This window comes from Blennius ocellaris, assembly GCF_963422515.1.
Source record: "Blennius ocellaris genome assembly, chromosome: 15".
Classification (NCBI taxonomy): domain Eukaryota; kingdom Metazoa; phylum Chordata; class Actinopteri; order Blenniiformes; family Blenniidae; genus Blennius; species Blennius ocellaris.
Window position 1 is genome coordinate 18,394,525 of NC_137664.1, and position 23,486 is coordinate 18,418,010.

Genomic DNA, 23,486 nt, shown 5'->3' on the forward strand with positions numbered 1-23,486 from the left:
CAGGCAGACCAGAGCCAAACCAGCTCATAATTACTGGGATCGTTGAATAGAACAGATTGACTGTATATAACCAGGACACACCCGAGAAGTGGGACTATTAATTTTACACACACACTTCTTAGTTTGTCCGTATCTCTTTCATGGTGTTCGATAATTAATGAAAGCTGTTTACTTTTATTTTGAGATCCTTATATGGTATTACCAATATACTGTAGTAATGGAGTGTCATTATTGCGGGCCTATGTCATTTGTCTTTTATATTATCACACTATCAAGTTGGAAGTGTAAGTAAAACTTGATCAAACCTATTCAACCCATTGGTTCTTCTTGGGGTTGTAACAATTATGTTGAATATTTTTGGTTTAATGCTTCATATCACAAAAGATAATACCTGATTTGATACCACAACTAACAATATGATGAGGTACTTTGATTTTGGGATTAGCACTGCATTGGACATAATGACTTCACCACAATTTAGCAGCAGGTTAGCAACATAACAAATGATCTAAAAAGAATAACCTTCTGGAGAGACAGAGTATCTGAAGGTAATGCGATTCTGAGGAGCTTCTTTAAACATTTTTATACAGAATATAGAATCATTCAGAGTCATAATCTGAACACAGTTCCCTGTGCAATCCACAAATGCAACTAGCATCTCTCTGGGAAGGGTTTGCAACAGGAAGGATCAAATACTGAGAAAAGCAATGCTTCTTATCATGAAAGACTGGTGCTGGACTGGCTTGCCTGCAGCATGCATTTCTAACAGGAAAAAAGAATCAACTTTAATCCTAAAGAAGACGATTAACAGCTTTAATTCTACAACATGGAAAGATGAAATACAATAATATTTTCACCTCACATGATGAATTATTCTGAGGTTATGAGAATTACACATTATTACATTCTGTTTCAAACCACCATACAATATTGCTATATATATTATGAACATCAAATGTTGCACCATTTCATATATGACTAAAAGATAATGTCACATTTAGGGTAATTTAAAATGGATCTTAATAACTCTTTCAAAGTGTATAGTTCTTAGAATAAAATAAGATCCATAATGATCTTTTTTGGGCTCGATATGAGTCTCTGGTGCAGGTGTGTCTCCATCCCCATCAGCAAACACATCAATAATTCTGGGTGTTTGTAGGGTAATCACACAGGTCTGGCCCTGTCCTGTTCAATATCTAACGGGAGACTGCCTGGTGACTCCGCGTGCCAACCTCCAGAGCACCCCAGTCCCTCGCACCGGCGCCATATGGGCGGCCCAGCCCCTGCTCCATTAGTGGGGTCTGAACAGAGGCGAGAGCAGGCCGGCACCTCCTGCCCTTCCCCTGGCACTGCCACAGGGCATGTCCTCCCACTGCCAGCTGCCCACACTGGGTCAGAGGACAGCCACTGCCTACCTGAGTCTGGCAGCAGCCAGCCGCTGATTGCAGCCAGACGCACGACGCATAATGTGGAGGAAAGGTCAACAACCACAACACATCTGTTAGCAACACAATACAAGCACAATGCACAAAAAACACTGGCGCTACAAGTTCAACAATTATGAATCGAGACCCTTTTTAAAAAAAATTATTTTCACTTGAACAGCACTCTCAGCTCGAAGTTTCCTTAATTATCTGCTGCTGACAACTGTTGTCTTTTTATCATGTATCGGCAATAGTTTGCTGATAAGATGTACATCACAGTATAGATCATTAAATGTGAACAATATGCTTTACATTAATATAATAGGAAATGCACTATATTTCTTGATTCCAAATTTAGAAAAACATTTTTTACTGAATCATAACTAATGATCCTGCACTTTCTCCAAATCCTAATTTCTGTGATAGATTAAAAGTATTTTATTCATTTTCTCAATTCATTTCTCAAATAAAAAAAAAAACATAAGCAAAACTAATGAACTATTTTAAAAACAGGAGGTTGTCATAGATCAATGTGGTATTTAGCCTCAACATGCTCTAACTTATGTAATCTTCAATTAAGTTAATTAGTCAATTTGACCTGCACGTGGTTAGCACAGCCAGCATCTGCAGGTCAACGTCTAAATGTTTGAGCCATTACTCTCGTTTAGTTTTTTTTTCTAACACATCCCACATGATACTGTGTTTTAATCTTCTTAATAAAAGAATAAACAAACTTAGACAATTTTGCTTTGTAGCTCCGACCAATGGTGGCAAAGCGCATATGACAGTTAAACAGCTGTGTGAGTGGGTCGACACATTAGTCGACTAATGTTTCAGTGCTGATTAGATTCTTACTGTAAGTCCTCCAATCTCATGCATACGTATTACCAATCAATTGCGGTTTCCCTAAAAAATCACCAATAAGTACCAGTTCCTGCAGGGCATTTCACATAGATAGATAGATAAATAGATAGATAGATAGATAGATAGATAGATAGATAGATAGATAGATAGATAGATAGATAGATAGATAGATAGATAGATAGATAGATAGATAGAAGATGGCCATCATCTCCACACATACATCAAAAGACTCAGAGTCTGAGAACAAATGGCTCTGCCCCTTCCTGTGTTTGGGGAAGCTGCTTTGTTCCCCCCACAGGGAAATCGAATACCTGGAGTCAAAACATGCATGCCACAGAGAACATGCAAATTCCTCACTATGAGGCCAGAGCGCTAACTGGCGCCGCCACAACATCATGCGCGCATCATGCTGCAGTCACAATATTTTAAATCTGCAGATGTTTTGATTTTACAATAACAAACACACTGTTTGAATTATAACCCAGATCTAATTACGTGTTGTCTATGTACAATATTAATACAAACAAAGCAACTAAAAATAGTCTTATTGGCCGAGTCATAATGGCGTAATTCAACTTTAACATGATTCACTGAAACTATCTGCCTTCATTAGTGGCTTTTTAAATGCTATAGTCAATATCTATCATTTCTCCAGTAAGAATAAGACCAGACTATATATGCAGTGTATATAGAAGTCATCCATAATTTATTCCCCAATAAAAAAAAAGTGTCTAAATTTGAATTATTACCACTCATGCAAGTCATGAAATCTGCACCGCGACCTTGTGCGTGCTTTCACATGTGGCAACAAAGCACTCGTCTTTCACCTCATGTATTTGTGAGTTAGGTTAACATGTTGGGTGCAGAGGCATGTAACATGTGTGAGGGCTTCCTCCCTGTAGACGCACCAGAGGAAGGCAGGAGGAGGGCGGACATCCAGCGCATCACATGGGAGCGTCGGCGTGTGCCTCGGCAGCCTGTACCTGCCACAGGACCCGGGGCCTTTTTTAATTAATCATCACACGGGATGAATAATTCAGCCACAATTGCCGGGACGAAATAGAATGGTAGGCCTTTTTCCCCCCTTCCTCCCCATTTGGTTTCCACGTTTCGCTGAATAACTCCGCGATCAGGGCCTGGGGTCACGTAAACACACCCGCTAAGTCATGGCTGCAGCTTTGCGTGAACTAAATCCTGACTCAGCAGTTTTACAAGATCTCTTCTGATACATGAGAGTCCAACGGAGAAAGGTTGCCTTGAAAAATTGCCACGGCTTGGCTCATCAGTTTCCATTAAATATTTCTTTAGGGACTGAGGAAGGTTTTAAACTTTGTTACAAAGGTACTTCATCTTTCTGACCTGATTCCATTTCAAAGCTATTAAAAGTCAAAGACCAGGCGCATGGTGGGACTGAAGAACCACAGCCTCCTCATCGACCTAATTCTGCTCCGTTTTTAGCATTATGATCAAAAACTAACTAAAACCCAGCTGGGAAACTGGAAATCAGCTCCACAGTTGGATGCTTGGTAGAAGCTTGTGAAACTTACAGACCATTGTTTGTGGAAATAACAACAATGCATCTCCTGCACCTCAAATCACAACTGAGACCAGCTATTATATTCAATCTTACATGTTGTCGGTCAGTGGCAGTATTCACCATGTGTGACCGCGCCAATGCAAAGAAGCCTGGACTTTGCATGGAATAAAGCACCTAGTTAAGTTTGATAAATCCAAACTCAGCATCCTCGTGTTACATTCGACGCGTCCGCTTCCTGCTAACGTTCATGCAGTCAGACCTGTCATCCGTCCGGTATTTGTCACAATAATACAAATTTCTGTAAACAAGAAAAGAGAAGTTTCCCTAAACAGCAGCAGAAAAGGCTATGAAACAACATTAACAACACTCAAAGTGCAATATCAGATTCTACCTCTGCAAGAAGCATGAAAGCACCACAAGGATCTGAACCAGGAAAGTTTGCAACTGTAGTTTGAGGCCCGTTTACGCGACTTCAAGTGAAAACGCAAAACCTTTCTTGTGTTTTGGGAGTCTGTTTATTTACATCATCTGTTTATTTACCGTAATAACAATCCAACTTTGCTGTCTGTCCATACTAATGTCCATGTATTCTCCATTGTTAATGTTTATGGCGTACTGCTTTCTGCGCACGTGTGTGTGTGTGTGTGTGTGTGTGTGTGTGTGTGTGTGTGTGTGTGTGTGTGTGTGTGTGTGTGTGTGTGTGTGTGTGTGTGTGTGTGTGTGTGTGTGTGTGTGTGTGCAATTTGGGACTTCCAAGATCGAAGGAAGTGCTGCAAAGGTGTGTTAAATTTATCACCTGCAAGAGATACAGGAGACCCACCAGCATGACGAAACTCAGGAGATTCTTGTTCTCACCTTATCAAACCTGCATAGTTTTACCAGATTATTGCATTCATAGTAAAGTGAAATTAACGTTAGTGATCAACACGATCGACTTGAGTGTTTGCACTTATCACGCATAATATAATTATTGTCATTTCTTCATTTATTTTCATGCAGAAATAATAGGCATGAAAGGATGATGGGAAAAATCCAGGAAGAACATGCAAACACACAGAAAGCCCAGAGTTATTGATTGATTTAATTGTTGGTTGAAAAGAGAAACTATGTAAAGTATAGTATATTTTGTGCAAACGTTCACATGCTAATTTCTATGCTCTCTATGATTTTATTATCGAATCATATAAACGTATCTGAATGTATTTGGCATTTATAAAAACGTCCATGTGTGTGTGTGTCTCCTAATAAGGTGGTCTGCGGCTGAAATATATCACAGGTCATATTTGCAGGAAAGCTTCTCTTTTTTTTTTTTTTTTTTTTTTCAATTCAAAGACGACCTCAGTTCTTGTGGTGTCATTTCTGACCAGTGATCACTGCTCCTGTTCCAGGCTACATCCCGTTAAAACAGTTCACAGTGTGTCCCATTATTCCTGCACTGAAGGCCTCCCTCTGATCCTGACATCCCCTCACCTTGACCTTTTACGGGAGACTGAACATCCCCGAGGGGAGCTAAATAAAAGGCCACCGCTGTGTTTTCCACTGATGCCACTGATATGATATCAATGTTTTCTTTATCGGGGATGGGGAGGGCTTCGCCGGTGCTTATCCGGGGTGTGAGGCCCAGCACATCTCATGCTACAGCTCAAATCTGTCACCGTGCAAAAGGAGAGAGGGGTGGGGGTGGGGGTGGGGGGGGGGGAGGGACTTTCTCGTCCCTTTTCACCCCAAGGACGGTGTGCGATGGGGGGGTGGCGGTGCACTGATTGAGAGCAACACCTGTCAGGTGAGGGCTTTCGCAGTTGACGGCGCAGAAGGAGCGCCAAGTCGACTGCTATGACTGCTAATCTCTGACGTGGCAACCTGCCGGGCTCTGCTGGTCTCCTGAGAGGGGCGGGGAGGGGCTGGGGGTGGCTGGGCGAGCCGAGGCTTTTTTTTTTTCATTTTTTAACGGAGGAGCTGCTGCAGTCTCGCCAAACACGACCAAGCACACTGATATGCTCTAAATACATTTCATTATCATCATCATGATTATATCACTAATTGTGTGTACTGGGTAATGTGCTGCAGCAGCCCCCTCCTGGGAGGTGTCTGAGAGACTGAATGATTAAAACATGTACGATGAACCATGCATCAAAACGTCCCTGCGGGCCTCCTCGCAAGATACATGTAAGCGGCTGCACTGACACTCGGAGCTGAGCAAACAGCAGAGGATGATGGTCTGCTGAGGGGTTGAAAGGCTGAGGAGGAACCTGCAGGCAATAACAAGACAGCAGGTGGATATTAGAGATGCAGGGGATTGACCCGAGCCGACCCCATCCATATCCATAAACCCACACTACATCACCTTATATACCTTCAGACAGGGCTCCACCGCTGCCTAAATAATTCCACCAGCACCACCGCAGCGAGCAAAGCAAAGGCTGCGGTTCAAACCGTGGCTGGGCCTCCTTCAGCCCCGCGCTGGGGGACGCTTTCCATCTTTATGTGTGGTTGACAGGAGAGGATAAAGTTTTTGTGACAGCATTTGATGAATGTTTAATCCAACATTCATACATCCCGGGCTGGGATTGGGTCCCCAGTCAAAACCCACCAAAAGACACACAGCAGGTGTGTAAAATATTCATTCAGTACACGCTTCATTAAGAATGAAACATACCGTGGTCCCCGTTCATTTATTCATTTCGATTATCGGAACAAAAGACAGAAAAATGGGAGATTAAAACATGGTGGGCGCACTATTCTATATTTGTCCCGCAGATTTGTAACAATTTGTTTTGTGACAAATAACTCAGCCTGTTGAAATCCCGCTGTCGTCTTGCTGGGAGTCAGGCAGCGACAGCGAGGAGGAGCTTTCATGTGAGGGGCTTGTAACAAATCACTGTCTGTCGTGGGAGGAGGACTCGTCGCCTCCACATCCAACTGCAGCGCTTTGAACTTTGACCCCTCCGGGAGCGTCTGGCGTCTCCTCCCGTAAAGCAGACTCATACATTTCTGAGACGTCCACTGTCGACGGGAACGTAGCTTCTTCTTTTTTTTTTTTTTCTCCCCCAAAAATCAATTAACAACAATTAATGATCCCTCCTGGAGACGAGTGACCGCACTCGGACAGATGAGATGAGTGATGTGGTGCCTGTCACTGATTGAGCTTCTTCTTTGAATGTGTCGTGAGGGAGCGCTGGATGACGTTTCAGCGCAGTCCAACCCTTCTTGAATGAATGTGTCACACACATGACAAAATTTCCCCATGGAGATCATTAAAGATTCATCTGATCTAATCTAATTAAGAAAAGGATGTGCAAGTCCTGTCACACTGTAGGCAAATCTCCATAGGACAGGCACATACAATTACATTGAGATTAGTTTTAATTAGAAATCCAAGAAGCTTTTCAGAGATATTACAATTTTATTTAATTTTTTTAAAGAAGCAATTGTGTCAGCAGGCTTATCAAGTACAATTAAAGGTACAATTGCTTGTTGTTTAGTGACCTAACTCCATATGATCAGTGGAATGTGTGGAAACAACTTGCAATACCATTTCATACCACAAGACAATGTGGTGCACAGTTGTTTAAACTTTTTTCTCCCAATAAAGAGCAGAATTTATTGTGTGAAAGTGTCAGGCAATTAGAAACAACAATTAGAAAATGGCCTGTGTCTGATGACGATCACTTGTTGTCGGCAGTAGCGTATTACATGTTCTTGTTGCACCTTTTTACGCGTTATTTCTTAGAAAAGGAAACTTTTTTTCTTCTTTTGACAATGAGCCAAATACAGTTTGTTTTGTTTGTGTCTTAAATTACACCCTTCCTTGATGTGAAAGTTTCTATTTTCCTTTTGCGGAGCCACAATAGTTGTGGGGTCAGGGACATTTTACCTACACTTGCATAGATGTGAGTCCAATCGGCGGCATACTGCTGCCAAACCCTCTGAGCCATGAACTGTGATCAGACCTTACCTGGCTGTCAAGGGGGGGAACGGCTGCGATTAGTCGACCGAATAAATTTGCATTGACACGACACAATCATGTTGCCACAGTGATTTAAATGAAGAGGTTGCATGTTTTACATGTTTCTTGTTTTTGTACCAAAACTATTTGACTTTAAAACAGTCAGCCATAACAAAATATGACCTTTGGTGGCGCTTGGCTTGGCGGTCAGATTTTAGACATTGCTGGTGTTGTAACTCACTGCCGGCCCTATTCATTCATGTCCATAAGATCAAAGAGGTGACAGAACTTTGTGTTGATGCAAAGAAATTAATGAGAGGCCAAAAACTGGTCATGTCTTCATGTGCCTCATGCCGAATGTATCCCTTTATCTGGTAGATTTCACCATAAAGCCAATGCAATACTGTGAATATTCGACAGGAAAGTGATGATCTAGTAAATCCCCAGCTTTATGAATAGCATCAGTCAAAGAGTCTTGCAATCTTTGTAGAGATTACGTGTATCCTGGTCAATGAAAGAGCTAATGAAGTGTATTGATCTGGCAAAAAAAAAAAGACAAGTCCTGGCTTCAACCTAATAACTGGTGTTTACTTTGCCACAAGTCGGCCCATCTAAAACCCATTTTAGTCACTTTTTCAAATTAACAGCTAAGATTTCAATCAAATATACAATATTACTATAGTCATAGCCAAACCTTCTTATCATTTATGATATTACAGTGTGAAAGGAGATCGAATTTCATGTAATTTTCCTATGTTTGAAGGCCGGACAGTCAAGGAGAAGCAGCTTGAAATGAACTTTTTATTGAATAAGGGTTGTTGAACCCTTCAAAATCAAGGACACGCTGGATTTGGGGCAAAAAAAAACATTGAATACAATGTTTTTGGACCAATAGGAACCAGAAGTGAAAGTGTTGAAAAGTTGTGTGATATGACTCCCTTATGTTTGGTGAATTGTTTGTGTACTGCATGCAATATGGTAGACTTTTACAAAAAAGTATGTACTGTAAGCATTGCCTGTAGTTTATGGCCTATATTTCAGTCAACACAAGACCAAATAATGGGAAAACAAACTCGACTTATGTGTAGGATGATCTCACGAGAGAGAAAAACAATAATGACAACAGGCAGGAGGTCAGATGTTAATGTTGGGTTTGACAGTTGGCGGTAGCACCGCCAAACATGGTGAGTTTAAACTGTTATATTTCTAGTTTAATTGCACGAAAACACTCAGTCGTCACAGCAGACATGTAACATGACAGTGGGACTTCCTGTCACTATAAAACACCGGTGAGCAGCAGTGATAATTGCACACAAGAAGGACGAGGGTGGCTTTAACACCAGCACCGGAAGTCCCGTCTTCACCACCCTTCGCGCTCTCCCCGACGTCACTTCCGCCACTCAGGAAAGATGGCAGCCGCCAGTCCGAGCGATTCTGGATCCACCGATCCCCAAAATGTGGTGATCAAGACTGAACCCGGCACTGACGACTGCCTGGCTCACGGACAGGACGGCGTCCCGGCTAAGCGGGACCCGGTGGTGTCGCTCCTGTCCTCCGTGTCCGGGCTGCAGCCTCTCGCCTGGTCGCAGGACCACCGCCTCTCCGTCTGCACCTTCAACTCGCTGGCCGTGATGGAGCTGGTGTGCGACGTGCAGAGCAGCAAACAGGACCTGACCCTGCACAGGACCTCCATCCCCGTCCCCACGGAGGCCTACAATCTGCGGGTAAATAGCCATTAAAGCCGATCCCAGGTAGGGCTGTAACTGCGGCCGGAGGCTGGAGCTGCATGGCGGAATGAAGCTTGTAAACATTGCGAGGAAACCAGCATGCTGCTGCATGGGAATGGCTTTAACTGTCGATATCTCACTCTGATTTATAGAAACAAACCAGACATGATCAGAAATTAATACTATAATAACTGTGATCACAGCAACACGAATAATAGAGTTGTCAATATGAATAAAATTGGATGAACCTCATGGAAATCCATGTAAACACAGTCATCCATCCATCTGATGTTGTAGGGGGAGCATCTGAAGCACGATTGAATTGGCCAATAACGGTTCATATCAACAACAACAATCACATGACGATAGTAATTCTTATGTAATTTGTTAATTGTACTTTAAAAAAAATATATAAACTGTATTTACAAAACTGAATTTACAAACTTCTCAAAATCACGTTGTCTCCATTTTTTTTAGTTTAGGTATATTTATTTCATTCATTGTGAAAAACAAAAAACAATTTAATACAATACAATGCAGAACAAAGGTTTACAATAATAACAGGGTTAAAGGAAGATAGAGATAAAGAGCAGAGAGGAGAGGATCAGGGGGACATGATAGGAGTTGAGGGCCCTTTTGAGATATCTCATCCTGGGCCCCAGCAAAGCTGTCGGCTGACCTGCTTCAATCACATATGTTTGGGCTGCGGGAGGAAACCCACATAGACACACAGGGAGAAAATGCAAACTCCATACAGAAAGGCCCGCTTCATATTTGAACCCATGACCTTCTCGCCTCACAGCGAGAGTGCGAGCCTCTGCTCCTAAACACAGTCACTACATTTAAATGATGATGCAGAAGCTCAATTTCGCAGCAGTAACCTTTTCAGCTGCTTCACATTTACAAACCAAAACATTCAATCTTGTTTCTTTTGGGACTTATTTTTCCTCCAGGAGGGTTTTCACTGTGTTTGTCTATATTCAACAACGTGCTGAGAGCTCTCATAATTTACTCATCCAGACACAACAACATCAGAGATGATTATAATAATAATAATAATAATATACAGTGCCTTTCAAGACACTAACTGTACAATGAACATGTTAAAAGACATTGTAATAAAATAAAAAGAAAAAAACATTTGGGGATTTGCAGCAGGCCAACATTGAATATGCTTCTTCAAAGAGATGAGTTTTAACAGAGTCCAGGGTTTGAATGTTTTGGATGTTGGGTGGGAGCGAGTTCCAGAGGCGGAGGGCCGAGCGGCTAAAGGCTCTGGACCTCGTTGTTGGTCATACAAGCTGGAGAGACGGTGAGGCTGAGAGAGGAGGCCGAGCTGAGTGTGTAGATGTGGATGAAATCTGTGAGGTACGGAGGAGCGAGGTTTTGGGGGGCCGTAAAACTTTTAAATGAATGCGCTGTTGAATTGGGGGTCCAGTGGAGTTTATGGAGAATTGGAGTTATGTGATGGACGGAAGGGAAAGGATCCAAGCCGCAGCTTTTTGAAGCAGTTGGAGTTTATGGATAGATTTGAGACAGAAAACCACATAGTGGTGAAATTTCACATTATATTTAAGCAAAATGCGGCCAAGAGTTTGAGCATATCTATGATGGGACTTTCATCCCCTCTATTACCAAGGACAAGCTTTACTAATATTTCACCCTACTTAACAAAGCATACAATTATGCAATAAAAATATAATTAACTGAAATTTTATCACAAAGCAAATACTCAAGTCAGAAATTCCTTAAAAGAAGAATTAATCCAGTAAAATCTTTATTAAAGAAATTAAAAGCGGTGAAGTCTGTGTAGTCCAATGGCCTTTGCAATACTGGGCTAAAGTTTCTTAACACTGTTATATCTTAGATCGTCAAAATGAATAATAAAATCACCCAATTTCACAACAGAGTCATGATGGTACAGTAGTCTGCTGCAGTCAGAAGAGGAGATTGTGGAGTATTTTGTGGATAGTTATTTATATCATACGTCAGGAAGAGTCTATTCAATGTTCAAGAGAGTCGAACTTGCGGGTGGCGTTGCTGATGCAGGACATCACTTGGCAGAGTGAGATCAGGGACCTTTTTCTATAACAACAAAATCGTTTGACTTGTGTCTCGCATATTTGTGTGGCGAAAGGATTATAGATTTAAAAAAGAAAACACAATGTTGTTTAATTTGATTTATCTTGATAACTGAATGTTTTCCTGTCTGTGAGCTTGGTGTGATCATACAGCGAGTTCCGCTTGGCTTTACTTCCTGTCTCAATAACTTGTGTGGAAGACCACTGAGTATAAAGAACAACTGAGTATAAATTACAGCACTCCAGCTCACAGATGAAGGGGGAAAAGTCTTTTGTTTTTCTTTGATAAAGACGGCTGGTTTCCTTTGAGTTGCACAAACTGATATTGTTGAATGTTTACTGTTGACTTTGGTTGTTTGAGAGAGACCTGATTGTTCTGATGGTACAAAAATGTGGAAGTGGTTTATAGTTTCCTTTTGAATGCTGCACATCCATAAAATCCAAAGTTTGAAATATAGATCTGTCTATATTTGCAGTTTACCTATCAAATCATACTGTATGTAACTCGGAATGTGTGTTCTCACTAACATTCAGCCTCACTAAACATAAAGGAGCCCTTATGCTGGTCTGAAGATTTCAGGGGAGCCTAAAGTCATAAATGGATGCAATGAATTTCTTTCTTTTTTATTCTTTAACAAGAAGAGCATAACTAGTTGTGGATCCTTGAAATTCACTTGAGAAAAAAAAAAACTTGTCTGCAGCTTTTTTTCCAGCTCATTTTCTGCAGCAACAAAGCACTTAGACTAATAAATAATTTGATATAAGTGATGGTTGGAACAATCACAGTTGTTTATTTGCCTGTATGCTAGAGTGGTAAATCGCCTCTATCAAGAGTAAAGATAGTGATGGAGCTCTCTATTCATCTTTTGTGTTTATTTAGTGTGTTGGTTCATTTCCAGGGGCGAACTGATGCATAGCTAACAGAATAATATCACTGGTGACCTGTGGGGGCAGTGCTGTGCAGTTTGGCAGTAAACAGTTCTTCTGCACTCGCGTAAGTCGATGGACAAGAGCAACGTTTGCCTCCAGAGTGTCATGACTCCCAGTCCATGTTCTCCTGGGACTTGGTAGTTTTGTAGTTGAGCCCCCCCGAATAACAATCCAACTTTGTCGTCTGTCCATACGGATGTCTGTGTTCTCGCCATTGTTGATATTTACAGCGTATTGCTCTGCACCCGTGTGTGTGTGGTTTCATTACAAAGCGACCGACGGCGCCAACTTGTGGCACCACGTTGTTGTCATCGTTTGTCAATTTCGTGTAAATCAGGGCCGCAGTCCTGCACGTTTTCAACGTGTCCTCGCATCAACACAGCTGACAGCAACTAGTGGCTCGTTACCCAGCTTTCTGCAGAGCCTCAACATGAGAACTCAGGTGTGTTTGAGCACGGAAACATAGAAATGGTACAGGAGGATTAAAGGTTGTTGATAAATGGAGGCCTCGTTTGAGTTTCTGCTTATGATTGTGGTCTAGCTTTTCATAGTGAACTTTGACCTCCACTGCAGCGTCGTCCAACAGCTTTGCTCAGAGGACCTTCGAAGCACGACCGTGCTTTCATCACCAACTCTAACAAACTGAGATCGTTCATAAGTTACAGTCAGGTGATTACAAAACGACATCTGTGCGCATGTTGTAAAAGTGTTGCTATTTGTTTACTCATTAAGCAACTTGTACACACGCCTCAGACACTAAGCCAAGCTAATATTCACTTGTGTGCTATTAGCTTGGCACCGACCGCCGTGTCTGTATTTTCATTACTTACTAAACTGAAAGAAAGATAATTAAAGCGATAGAACACAAACGCTGGTGAACAAGAGGAACAGTTTTGCTGTGGAGAATTTGTCTCGGCGCAGCTGCTCTGGTGTGTAAACACCAGTGTTTATAGGTTCGCCTCCACTCCAAAAATCCACTTGGCAGATACAATATTGGATGTAGCTGAGTTTTATAATCCACCAGGCACAGTGGCAGACAGGCGAAGTTTGGTTTCCTGCTGTCATTTGCAGATATGATTAAGTGCTTTTAAAGAGGTGGTGGACTGAGCTGGGAGCAGTGGATGATGACACACGAGGCACAACTTGACTCTTTTAAGACCCGAGTTATCCGTCGTCTGACGGTACAGCTGTAGCAACGGCTCAGGATGGAGTTTTCTGTAGTGAGGCTGCAGGATATGTTTGGTCTTTTACCAAAACGATCCAATTAGAAAGGAAATTCCGTGAAGAGAATCATCTAAGATTAGAAATCCAGATTTAAGTATCTAGTGATTTTTATCTTCTGGGCTGTGGAGCAGCAAGGATCAGCTGATTAAACCATTAATTGACTGATTAACGATTCAGTCCGACTCTCTTTTTGACTATTTTCAAATAAAATATCTTTCGATGGTGCTAACTTCAGCTTATCAAACTTTTTGGGCTCTGTTTCACTGAATAAAACAGCAACGTCCTCAACTTAGGCTGCGGGCAACTTATAGGAGAGGCCCTTCATATTCCAGTAAGTCGTTCCTCAACCCCCCCCCCATCACGCTAAGGTGCTAGTTGCATATTTTCAAGTTAAAATAGTACATTTCAGTTTGAACTTTAGCTTATTTACATATCAGAAAGTGTTTTGATTTCCCCAAAAAGGCAGTCTGAAGAGCAATGTTGTTTCCATCTTTCTGGTTTATACAGAGCCTTGGAGCGGCAGATGGATTTCTGTCTTTCATTGAGTCATGACTGACACATTCCTTCGTGGTGGACCGAGGAGTTTGGCTTTTAGTGACGAATTGGTGAGAACAATGGTTTGAGCGTCTCATTCGATGGCCTCTTGGTTGTGTCAGGGTCGAGGTGGGAGAGATCCGTTTGTCTGGGGTTGATGATGGCTTGACCCACGATCAGAAGTTGAATATTGTCTAGATTTATTTATTTTAATGGAATTACATGAAGCAGCAGAGATGAAAACCTGTTTTTTTTTTCTTGCATCACCAAGAAGTGCCAAACAAAAAACTTCCTGATGTCTCAAAGAGATGAGGCAGAAGATGTTGACAGGAAATATAAAACGGGATTCAAATTGTTTTTGACACTAAAACTTTCATCACGAAGACCAAACTGCAAACAATCAACGGGAAATTGTAAAACAATGGATCTTAAATAAATAGCATTATTTTTTTTATCAGTGGGACTTAAGCTTGGCAATAAGAAGTGGAAGTTAGAAACACTGAGACTGAACCTTCATTAGCTTTGACAAATATTATGTCCTGTCCTCGCACAGCTGCCTGGTTCACATCAATCTTTTTAAAAGTGGCCTTATTTCAGTTACAATGCAATATTTAAGACCTGATTGTGGAGTATCTTTGCAGTCATCATATTTTATGTTATTTTAATTCTTTTACATATATATTTTCTTGCTGTTTTGTGATGCTGTTTATTTTATTGTTTTATTGTATAATTTACTGCCGTCTACTCTCAATGTTTACATTACTGTGTTGTTTTTAAGTGGTGAAGCACTTCAGTAACCCCTTGGGCTGAGGAAAGGGCTATACAAATACATTTTTATTTGATTTGTGCACATAGTTCCTAAACTGCAGTGGTTCTCTAGAAAGATTACGCAATATCTACTGTCAAATTTGCAGATGGTGGTTTTAATGATGACCAAAATCTCTCATCTCTCGACTTTTAACTTTATCCATTTGTGCTTTCACTCTCAAAGGTGGGGCCTCCTGCAGACCTCGCCAAAGCGGTGGAGAAGTTCTCCACCCATCCCGATCCCACAGTAAGGCAGGTTTTTTTGACCGACAAAGTGATGAACCCTTCCGTCGGCGCGCACAAAGGAATCAAGTACGCCAGCTGGTCTCCGTTAGGCTGTGACTCGTACGGACGCTGCCTGATTGCGTGCCTCACGCTTGAACACAAACTCACCGTTTATAACAGCCACAAGCGGCTCGAGTGGAACCCGCTCGTCGACCTCACCCAAAAGTACAGCGAGAGGCTAAAAGAGCGAGGCTACGCCAAGAAGGACGGCAAGCCCCCGGAAGCGAATTTGCTGGACTTTGAGGAGCTTCAGCGGCGCTTCCGTATGCAGACGCCTCTGAGAATGGAGTGGTCGAGTATTTACGCCACGAAACAGGTTCAGCCGGACAACCTGTGTGTGGAGACGGAGATGGTCCTCCTCGCCGTCCTGATGGAAAACGGCGATCTCGTCTTGTGGAAGTTCGACCTGCCGCTTACGAACGAGGAGGATGTTAGTTTTTATGACCTCATCGAATCGGGCGTGGGCAGACCCAGCGACTTGGCGTGGTGGGAATACGGGAATGCCGATCGGCGGATGAGCGGCCTGATCGTCGGGAGCGAGACGGGGCCCATCAAGATCGTGCCAGTCAGCTTGACGGGAGTGAAGGGCTACTTCACTCTCCGCCACCCGGTCATCCTCTGGAAAGAGTGCGACGAGATCGCCGTGGAGAACCTCAAGTGCGTCCCGATGATCCACCCGATCCACAAGTCCAGCTGCAGCCTCATCGTGGCGTCGCGCGGCTGTTACGTCTTCTGGTGTTTGCTCATGATTTCGCCGGCCGGATTAAACGTGCACAACTCTCACATCGCGGGGCTGCACTCGCTTCCCGTCATCTCGCTCGCAGTCAGTCACCACGGCGTGTCGGTGTACACGTGTGCCATCGACGGGCTGATGAAAAAGCTGACGCCCACCTTCACAGAGACCACTTTGATCTTCCAACAGGAGGACATGTTGCGTCCGGAGCATCTCAGTGGGAGACGGGTGGAAGGGATCGCGGTGAGCCGCAACGGAGCCTATATGGCGCTAGTTAGCACTCAGGGGATGGTCAATAACCATCACCCGGTGAACAGGACTTACCAGGTCGACTTTGTGACTCTGAAAACGCCCGAGACGGCAGCTGCGCTGCTGCTCAAGTCCCCCACGCAGAACTTGTATAAAATGGCCGACTTGCTTGGCCTTGTGAGGTGGCAAATTTTGAAAGACCGGCGCATCCCCGCGTCACTGCAAGAGCAGCTCGATCAAAAGATCCAAGAACTGGACTCGCCCTACTTGTGGCGGTTCAAGCTCTTTCTGGTGCGGGTGCTCCTCCAGTCGCTGCAGGGGCCGGCTGCAGAGCACAGCTGGAAGCCCACGCATGCAGAGACAAAAGTTTTTGTCAGGGATAAGGAAGGAGAGGAGGCGGGAGACGGAGAGGAGGAAGAAGGTCGTCACAGAGCGGAAGGCGAAGCCAGCGTGCTGAAACAGGAGAGCCAGGACGAGCAGAGGGCGGAGGTGCAGGCCTGGATCAACGACGTGGAGACCCAACTGATGCGGCACAACATCAAGAAGGTGTTGGGGGTCATGTACCTGAACACCTGGTTTGCGCAGAACATCAGCATCCCGACCTGTGGCCTGGTGGATTATCTCTCCAAAGACACCAACGACAGAGCTTCAGAGGTAACCGGTCTTCCTTGTTTGATCGTTCATCCAATATAACAACCCTTGGTTTGGATGTCTGTCGTTGTAATGTCGTGAACTGGTGCAGGGAAAATGAAAGTCACTTTAGCAAAAAACTTGTATGACCACATCAATGCTTTCCTCAAAAAATTTACTTTATGACAGTTTGACTTAAAATCAGAGCCAAGCAACTTCTCTTGTAATGGAAACTCATAAGTAATAAATATCAATCTCAGCTCATGCAATAACCTCTGCTGTCACTAGCAATAGCTAAAGTTCAAAGTCATTTATGTAATACCGGTTTTGTACTTTGGGGGCAGTGTCCAGTCTGTCAGGCTTCAGTACTGTAAACACACTCAATACTGAAGTGACTCAAAACAGGTTGAATCGAGAGCATTGGCATGGTAGTTTCACAAGTTTTAGTCAGAGAAGGGCATGTTGGGAGTTTTGATATTTGTGTGAAAGTTTGTCATTTAAAAAAAAACTAAAAAAAGATGATATTGTGAATTGAAAGTGGCTTTGAGGCTGGTGTCAAATTGCAAGTACTTTGTGCTGGAGGTTAGTTTTTGTGAGAGGTTTTCTGAAAGGCGGTAGTGTCATAAATGGATTAAAAGCTCACACATAAAGTCTTTGATGTGAATTGAACTGAATCAATATGAAACAAAGTTACTGGCCGCAACATGAACCATCCAGATTTTGGACATAGTTCAGCACATGCATGTCGAACGCGGTTGAGTTCAAGCGCTCCATCCAGCCCAATTTCACCTTGAGTGGGCCAGACTGGTAAGATGGGGCCATAATGACTGTTAAATTCAAACTTGAAAGGTTTACTTTGTTGTGTCTTAGAGTATACGGGATGAAAATGTCTATATTGTCATAAAACCAAATGATTACAATGGAAAATTAAGAAATTTAGCCATTTCAAATAAAGATTCCAAAATACAGTGAAACATCGTCTCTTATAGCTGTTGCATAATGCATGTTTTTACAAACTCACCCTGATGGTGTCAGTGTTGTGTTGTGTCCGCTACTCTTAAGAAGTGTGTTTAAAAAAAATAAAATAAAATTGAAGCCTCTCGCTGGCCACTTTCAGCTCACGGCCTTTATGTTTCACCCCCTGGTTTAGCATTTATTTAAAACAGTGGCGACAAAACCTACATTGTGTTTGAAGGTTTTTTTAAACAAAATATTCCAAAGGGAATGTAACAAAACAGCTCATTTTAGTCCCTTTCATTACAGCCTTTTTTTTTCTTCTCTTTTTTTTAAGATAATCATATTCTCAGGTGGAAAAAAATGTATCGTATTTCAGCTTACTCCCCGTGGCTCTGTGTCCCTGTTCTCCGCTCCGTCCAGGTCCTGATCGGCCACATAAAGAACAAGCTGCACAAGCAGACGTACTCGGAGCGCTGCAGCCTGTGCCAGTCCGTGCTGCCCTTCACCGACCACAAGCAGGCCACCTGTCAAAAGGGACACATGTGGCTCAGGTAGAAACTCTCTCCCGGCAACTTTTCGGAAGCTCAAACGGGCACATAAAGGTGGTTCTTTATGAGCTTTGGTGGCGCGAAGGTGCGGCGGCACCGCCGCCGCCGAGCCTGACAGCCGGGACACGGATTGAATCTTAATGCCAAATCTTTGACGGTTTATTTATCTTCGCCGCGCTGTAATCAAGCTTCCCACCTTTTGATATTTACCCGTGCGCCACTCTCGTCGTCTCATAAATATCGCCTGTCAAACATCCCTCCTGTCTCCTCCGGAGCGAGAGCGACGCCTCCGGTGGGCATCGGGTGGGGGGGGGGGGGGGATCCGTGCCCATCAGCTGCACCTCAACGCTGCCTCTGCTCTGCTCCTGCATTATGCCTGTGTGTCTGTGTGTGTGTGTGTGTGTGTGTGTGCGTGCGTGCTTGCGTGCATGTGTGTGTGTGTCTACCAGGCAGCACTCTTAATGTATTTCTCCCGGCCTCTCTCCTCCAGGTGTGTGTTGTCATACCAGGCCTGCCAGTCGCTGACGTTCAGACGCTGCCTCCTGCTGGATAGCATCGCCAGACTGCCACAGCCTGAGGGTAAGCGCCACTTTCCATCTCCCCTCCACCTCCATTTCACAGTCGCACTCCCGATCAGCCATCTCCTCCTGTCACCCTCAACGTCAGCCTCCATCTCACTTCAGGTTCGCCGCTCGACACGCCGCCTCCCGGCTCGCCACCGAAACGTAATAAACCGGGGCCGTCGTAGAAATTAGCGAAGGTGCGTGTTTCTCAATTCCGCCGCACACAAGTCTAAATTGACGACGCTCCGTCTTGTGTCGCTCCTCTGGCTGAAGCATGAGATGTGTCACTTCTGTCTCATTACTCACATTCGGGATGAAAGGCAGGCTCATCATTTCCGCTGACGAGGTATCAGATCTTTGTATAGCTTCACTCAGATGTGCCCACTATCAGATGGAAAATAAAAAAATAAAATAAATAAAAAGCTCTTATATGATTAAAAACAAAGCTCCCAGTTAACACAACTCTTTTGGCAATATTAGTGTTTCCGCTTGCCAATTTGTGGATGATTTTATGTCTTCAAGCTCAGATGCAAATGAATGTTTGACAGTCTAAATGGACATATGCAGCGTCTTGTTCCTGAAGCGTCCTGGTTTCTTAAACAAAGAGTAATCTGGATGAGAAACAGCTCTTCTCCTGAGCCAGATCAAGAAAAGCTGATTTTCCGCCATGTATACAACCGACTGGATTCCTAATCAGCATGTGCAAAGCAAACACAGGTGTGACGGCAGAGCTGCGGGATAGAAAGAGACATGAATACATTCTCTGTAAATACGAGGTAATGCAATGAAACATGGCGTCTGATCACCTGCATGTCGTCAAAGGAAAACCTCACGCTGCTTTAAACTGCACTCTGTAGTCACTCGCGCTTTATCCATTGAAGGAAAGAAAAAAAAGCATCAACCCAAAACTTTTTACTATTCATCATATTCCCCTTATCCTGCTGGAGGTTCTTCCAAGAAGGAAAAGAAAATCGGCATAAAAATATAATTGTTGTCTTTCTGTTCGCTTCCTCTTCGAGAGAAAGGCCCTCATGAGCCACACAGGGAGCAGACATGGTGAAGGCTAAAAAGAAAGGTGAATCTGTCAAAAAGAAAGACGGGGAGTGCAGAGAGAGTTGCATAGAATATGTCTTTGTAGAAGAAATGGATATATTTAGAGCTCGATGCATCTTTTGTGGTGAAAAACTGATGAAGGAAAGTTTGATACTTCAAAACTGAAGCAGTCCACTAACCACCCGGAACAAAGAAAAGGAAGTCGTCGTTGCAGAATATAACTGGTTTTTACATGTTGTTTGTTATGAGGTCCCTTAATGTTCTTTTTTTTTTTGAGAATTGCACATGGTGTGGGGGGATTCGCGGTGGTTTACAGTGGTAAGAATTTGGGAACCACTGCTTCAGGCAATTTTTTGCAAGCGATAAGGGCCAGCAAATGCCGGGGCCTCCACCTCCAGGGGGCGCTACAAAATTCAGAAAAAATTAACCATTATCTATATTAACTCTTTAAATAGAAAAGCTGTTGTAGCGGTAAAGTGATCAATTAATATTACGACAAATATAATGTCACGTAAGTCCTTCTGTATATAGTTATTCCACTGTGTAAATGTCGCTTATGTGGAGCTGATCTGCACATTTAAATTGTTTGATGTTGATTGTTGTGTTTATAATTTTCATTATTGTTATTCATTCACTTTAATTGTCTTTGTGGTAAGTATATTTATATTGTATTTCAGATTTTTTTTTTGTATTCATTTGTAATTTTTAAGTTGAGTGACAAGTTAAATAGTTAAAGATAATGGTTAAAAACAATACTATTTGATCATTTAAATCATGGATGGAGGGGAGAAGCTGTATAAAATCTCCCTGAGTGCACCACTTTGGGTAGGACTGGCTATTGCTTGCATTACCTAATTCTGTCATAATATTTCAGTAATATTATGGTCCATTATATTTTACGTGCGTCACAATACTGTTTACAGCAAAATATGAGGACCTGTCAGCCATCGGTGTTTGATCATGATACGTTATTATTGATCGTAATTAACTCCTGACACACTATTATCACAATCACTGTACGGAACAGCATCACATCATGATCATATTTATATCTGCAGCCTGAACCTGTGGTTATTTTAAAATTGAACGTCTCCCCTCTGATTATAGCCACGAGCAGGTTATCTGTTTTCTCGGATTAAAGTAAATCAGGACATTTAGTTAGAAACGGTTTCAAATACATTTCGAGATGTGATCTGTTGTCATAATTGGAAATAATTGAAAGTTGAGTTGTGCTTCACACTGATGTGGCCACACACTGACTAACTATTCTCTGTAAATCCCACAGCGACACACACTACTGTTTAAGTTGATCTCTTTTTCATCAGTCACAAATAGCAAGCAAATCCTGTTTGTCTCATTAACTTCTCATAGACTGAGGGTTGGTTTTTTCCCCCTGCATGTTTATCTTGATGGCTTAAATTGTATTCGCCTCTATTGTTGAATTACTTAAACCAAAATATTAAAGTCCTCCTCACTAATTAATACACACATTTTAGCAGGTTTTTCAGGCACGTTTGCTCTGTATCCGCTCTACTGTACATCTGTGCATGCATAATGAATACACCACAGTGACACAGTTGGAAAACAGCTTTTGTAAAATAACAACAACAACAAAAAGTCTATATTTACTAGTAATTTAATTCCATACTGGAGAGTTCTGGTTAAAAACCAGCCTCGCTTTTTGCCGATGGGCTTCATCCGCTCGCCTTCTTGATGCTTCCTGAGTGCTGGAGGCACGGCTCTCCTGGTCATTGCAGCCCATCTGAGCCAAAAGCTGACAGCTCTGTGGAAGTGTGGCATCTGTCACAATCTGCATCTTCCTACCACCTGTCTGAAATATCTGGCAGGGGATCCTCCGCTGCACATGTTATTACCAGAGCGCAGCCCCGGTTCAGGCTCAGTCCAGACTCCCATCTATTAGCGAAAGCTCAGAGCGCTTAACGGCCCGAGTGGATAAAAGCTCATCTTGCATGTGCGGGATGTGCACGTCGGTCACGTCGAGCAGTCAAGAGAGGGCCAGCGTATTTATCTTCAAACAATTCCCCTCATATTTCCGCATGTCCATATTTAATCTGCACTATAAACCCAACTCTGTCTTCCCTCTCGCCGCAGACCCGGAGTGGATAAGGAAGATCCTGCAGGCTCCCTGCACGCTCTGCGACTCGCCCATGATCTAGAGCCGAGCGGCGGGCTGACACCCGGAGGCGACCTCGCCGAGCTCCCCCAACGCTCACGCGGGGTCCAATTTAGTCGAGACATCACGGCGCCACTTCCTTTTTGTTTCATGTGTTTTGTTTGACTTTTTACGACTTTATATTGGTATCTTAAAAGAGCAAATAAAAAGCTTTGATTATTTGTCTGAACCTCTTATTTTACTCACGAGTGCGGGCTACAAAGACCGCAGAGGAAGCCGCCACCGGTTTGAAATGAATATTTCACTGAGGTAAAGCATTTTGGAGTCAAACTTTACAGATTTCTTTATTATGCCCTCCCCTCCTCTTTCTAAAATTAATTCCCAGTCAGACGCAGTGTTTGCACAAGGGTGCACAGAAACAAAGTTTAAAATGTGGTTATATGTGGAGGTTTTTATTATTCAGTAGGACTTCAGGGCACCATAAATAAGCTCCCTCATTTTCCTCATGTTGACTATATTTCCCAACCTTTGGTGTAGTTTTTATTGCAAGTAAGTGGAACTTATTCCGCTAGTCCTATTTTAGTGGAGCTTTTTCTTCCTCTTCTTTTTGAGTGCAACAAATAATACACTCTGAATAATACATACTCTGGAAAAAACTCAACATACCTACTTTAATTGGCAGTGTAAAACAATTTCCAAGCCCTGGAAGGAGGAGGCGGAGGAGGGCGGTGGTGGTGGTGCTCAGTCATTCTCTCAGATGAGGACTTCCGCTAATGTAAACGCAGAAGAGAAGCAGCGGCAAGGAGCAGATGAGATGAGCAAAGAAGGCAGGAAGAAAGCGAAAAAGTGTGCTTAAAACCGCGGCGCGTCCCTCCCGCGGGAGAGGCTCCTAATGAGATTCAGCAGTAATGAGGGACACAGCACGGAGCCAGATGTGATTCTAATTCTAATCAAGGAGGGGAGGGTGCCAGTGATCGGGCCGGGCTGGGAGCGAGCATATTGTTAAATACAATTAACCCTTTTCCATATTTGGAGAGAACAAGGGGTCACAGGCTCTCCAGCCCGGCCTCTGCCTTCCTTGTTCTGGAGACATGGAGGTCGGCGGCCGGTGATCAAAGACGGAGCCGGACCTGAGAGACCGGGCCGGGTGCAGAGCCTCCTCTCATCCCTTTACAACCCCCCCCTCCCCCCCTCTCTCTCCCAGCCCCAGCAGAGGTAGGATGGGGTCTGAACCTCCCTCTGGTGTCACTGGAGATGATA

The 23,486-nt window shown here is 43.3% G+C and overlaps 1 protein-coding gene across 1 annotated transcript; it reads left to right on the top strand.

Moving 5' to 3' along the window:
- Positions 1-9,180: 9,180 nt before the first annotated feature.
- gtf3c4 (general transcription factor IIIC, polypeptide 4) lies at positions 9,181-22,340 on the top strand (the record flags this gene model as incomplete). The annotated part of the gene is made up of 5 exons (XM_080510541.1): positions 9,181-9,495; positions 15,259-16,995; positions 18,349-18,479; positions 18,967-19,055; positions 22,205-22,340. 5 exons carry the CDS (start codon positions 9,181-9,183, stop codon positions 22,267-22,269), a joined length of 2,337 nt encoding a protein of 778 aa, XP_080366667.1. The 3' UTR covers positions 22,270-22,340.
- Between the last annotated feature and the right edge of the window lie 1,146 nt (positions 22,341-23,486).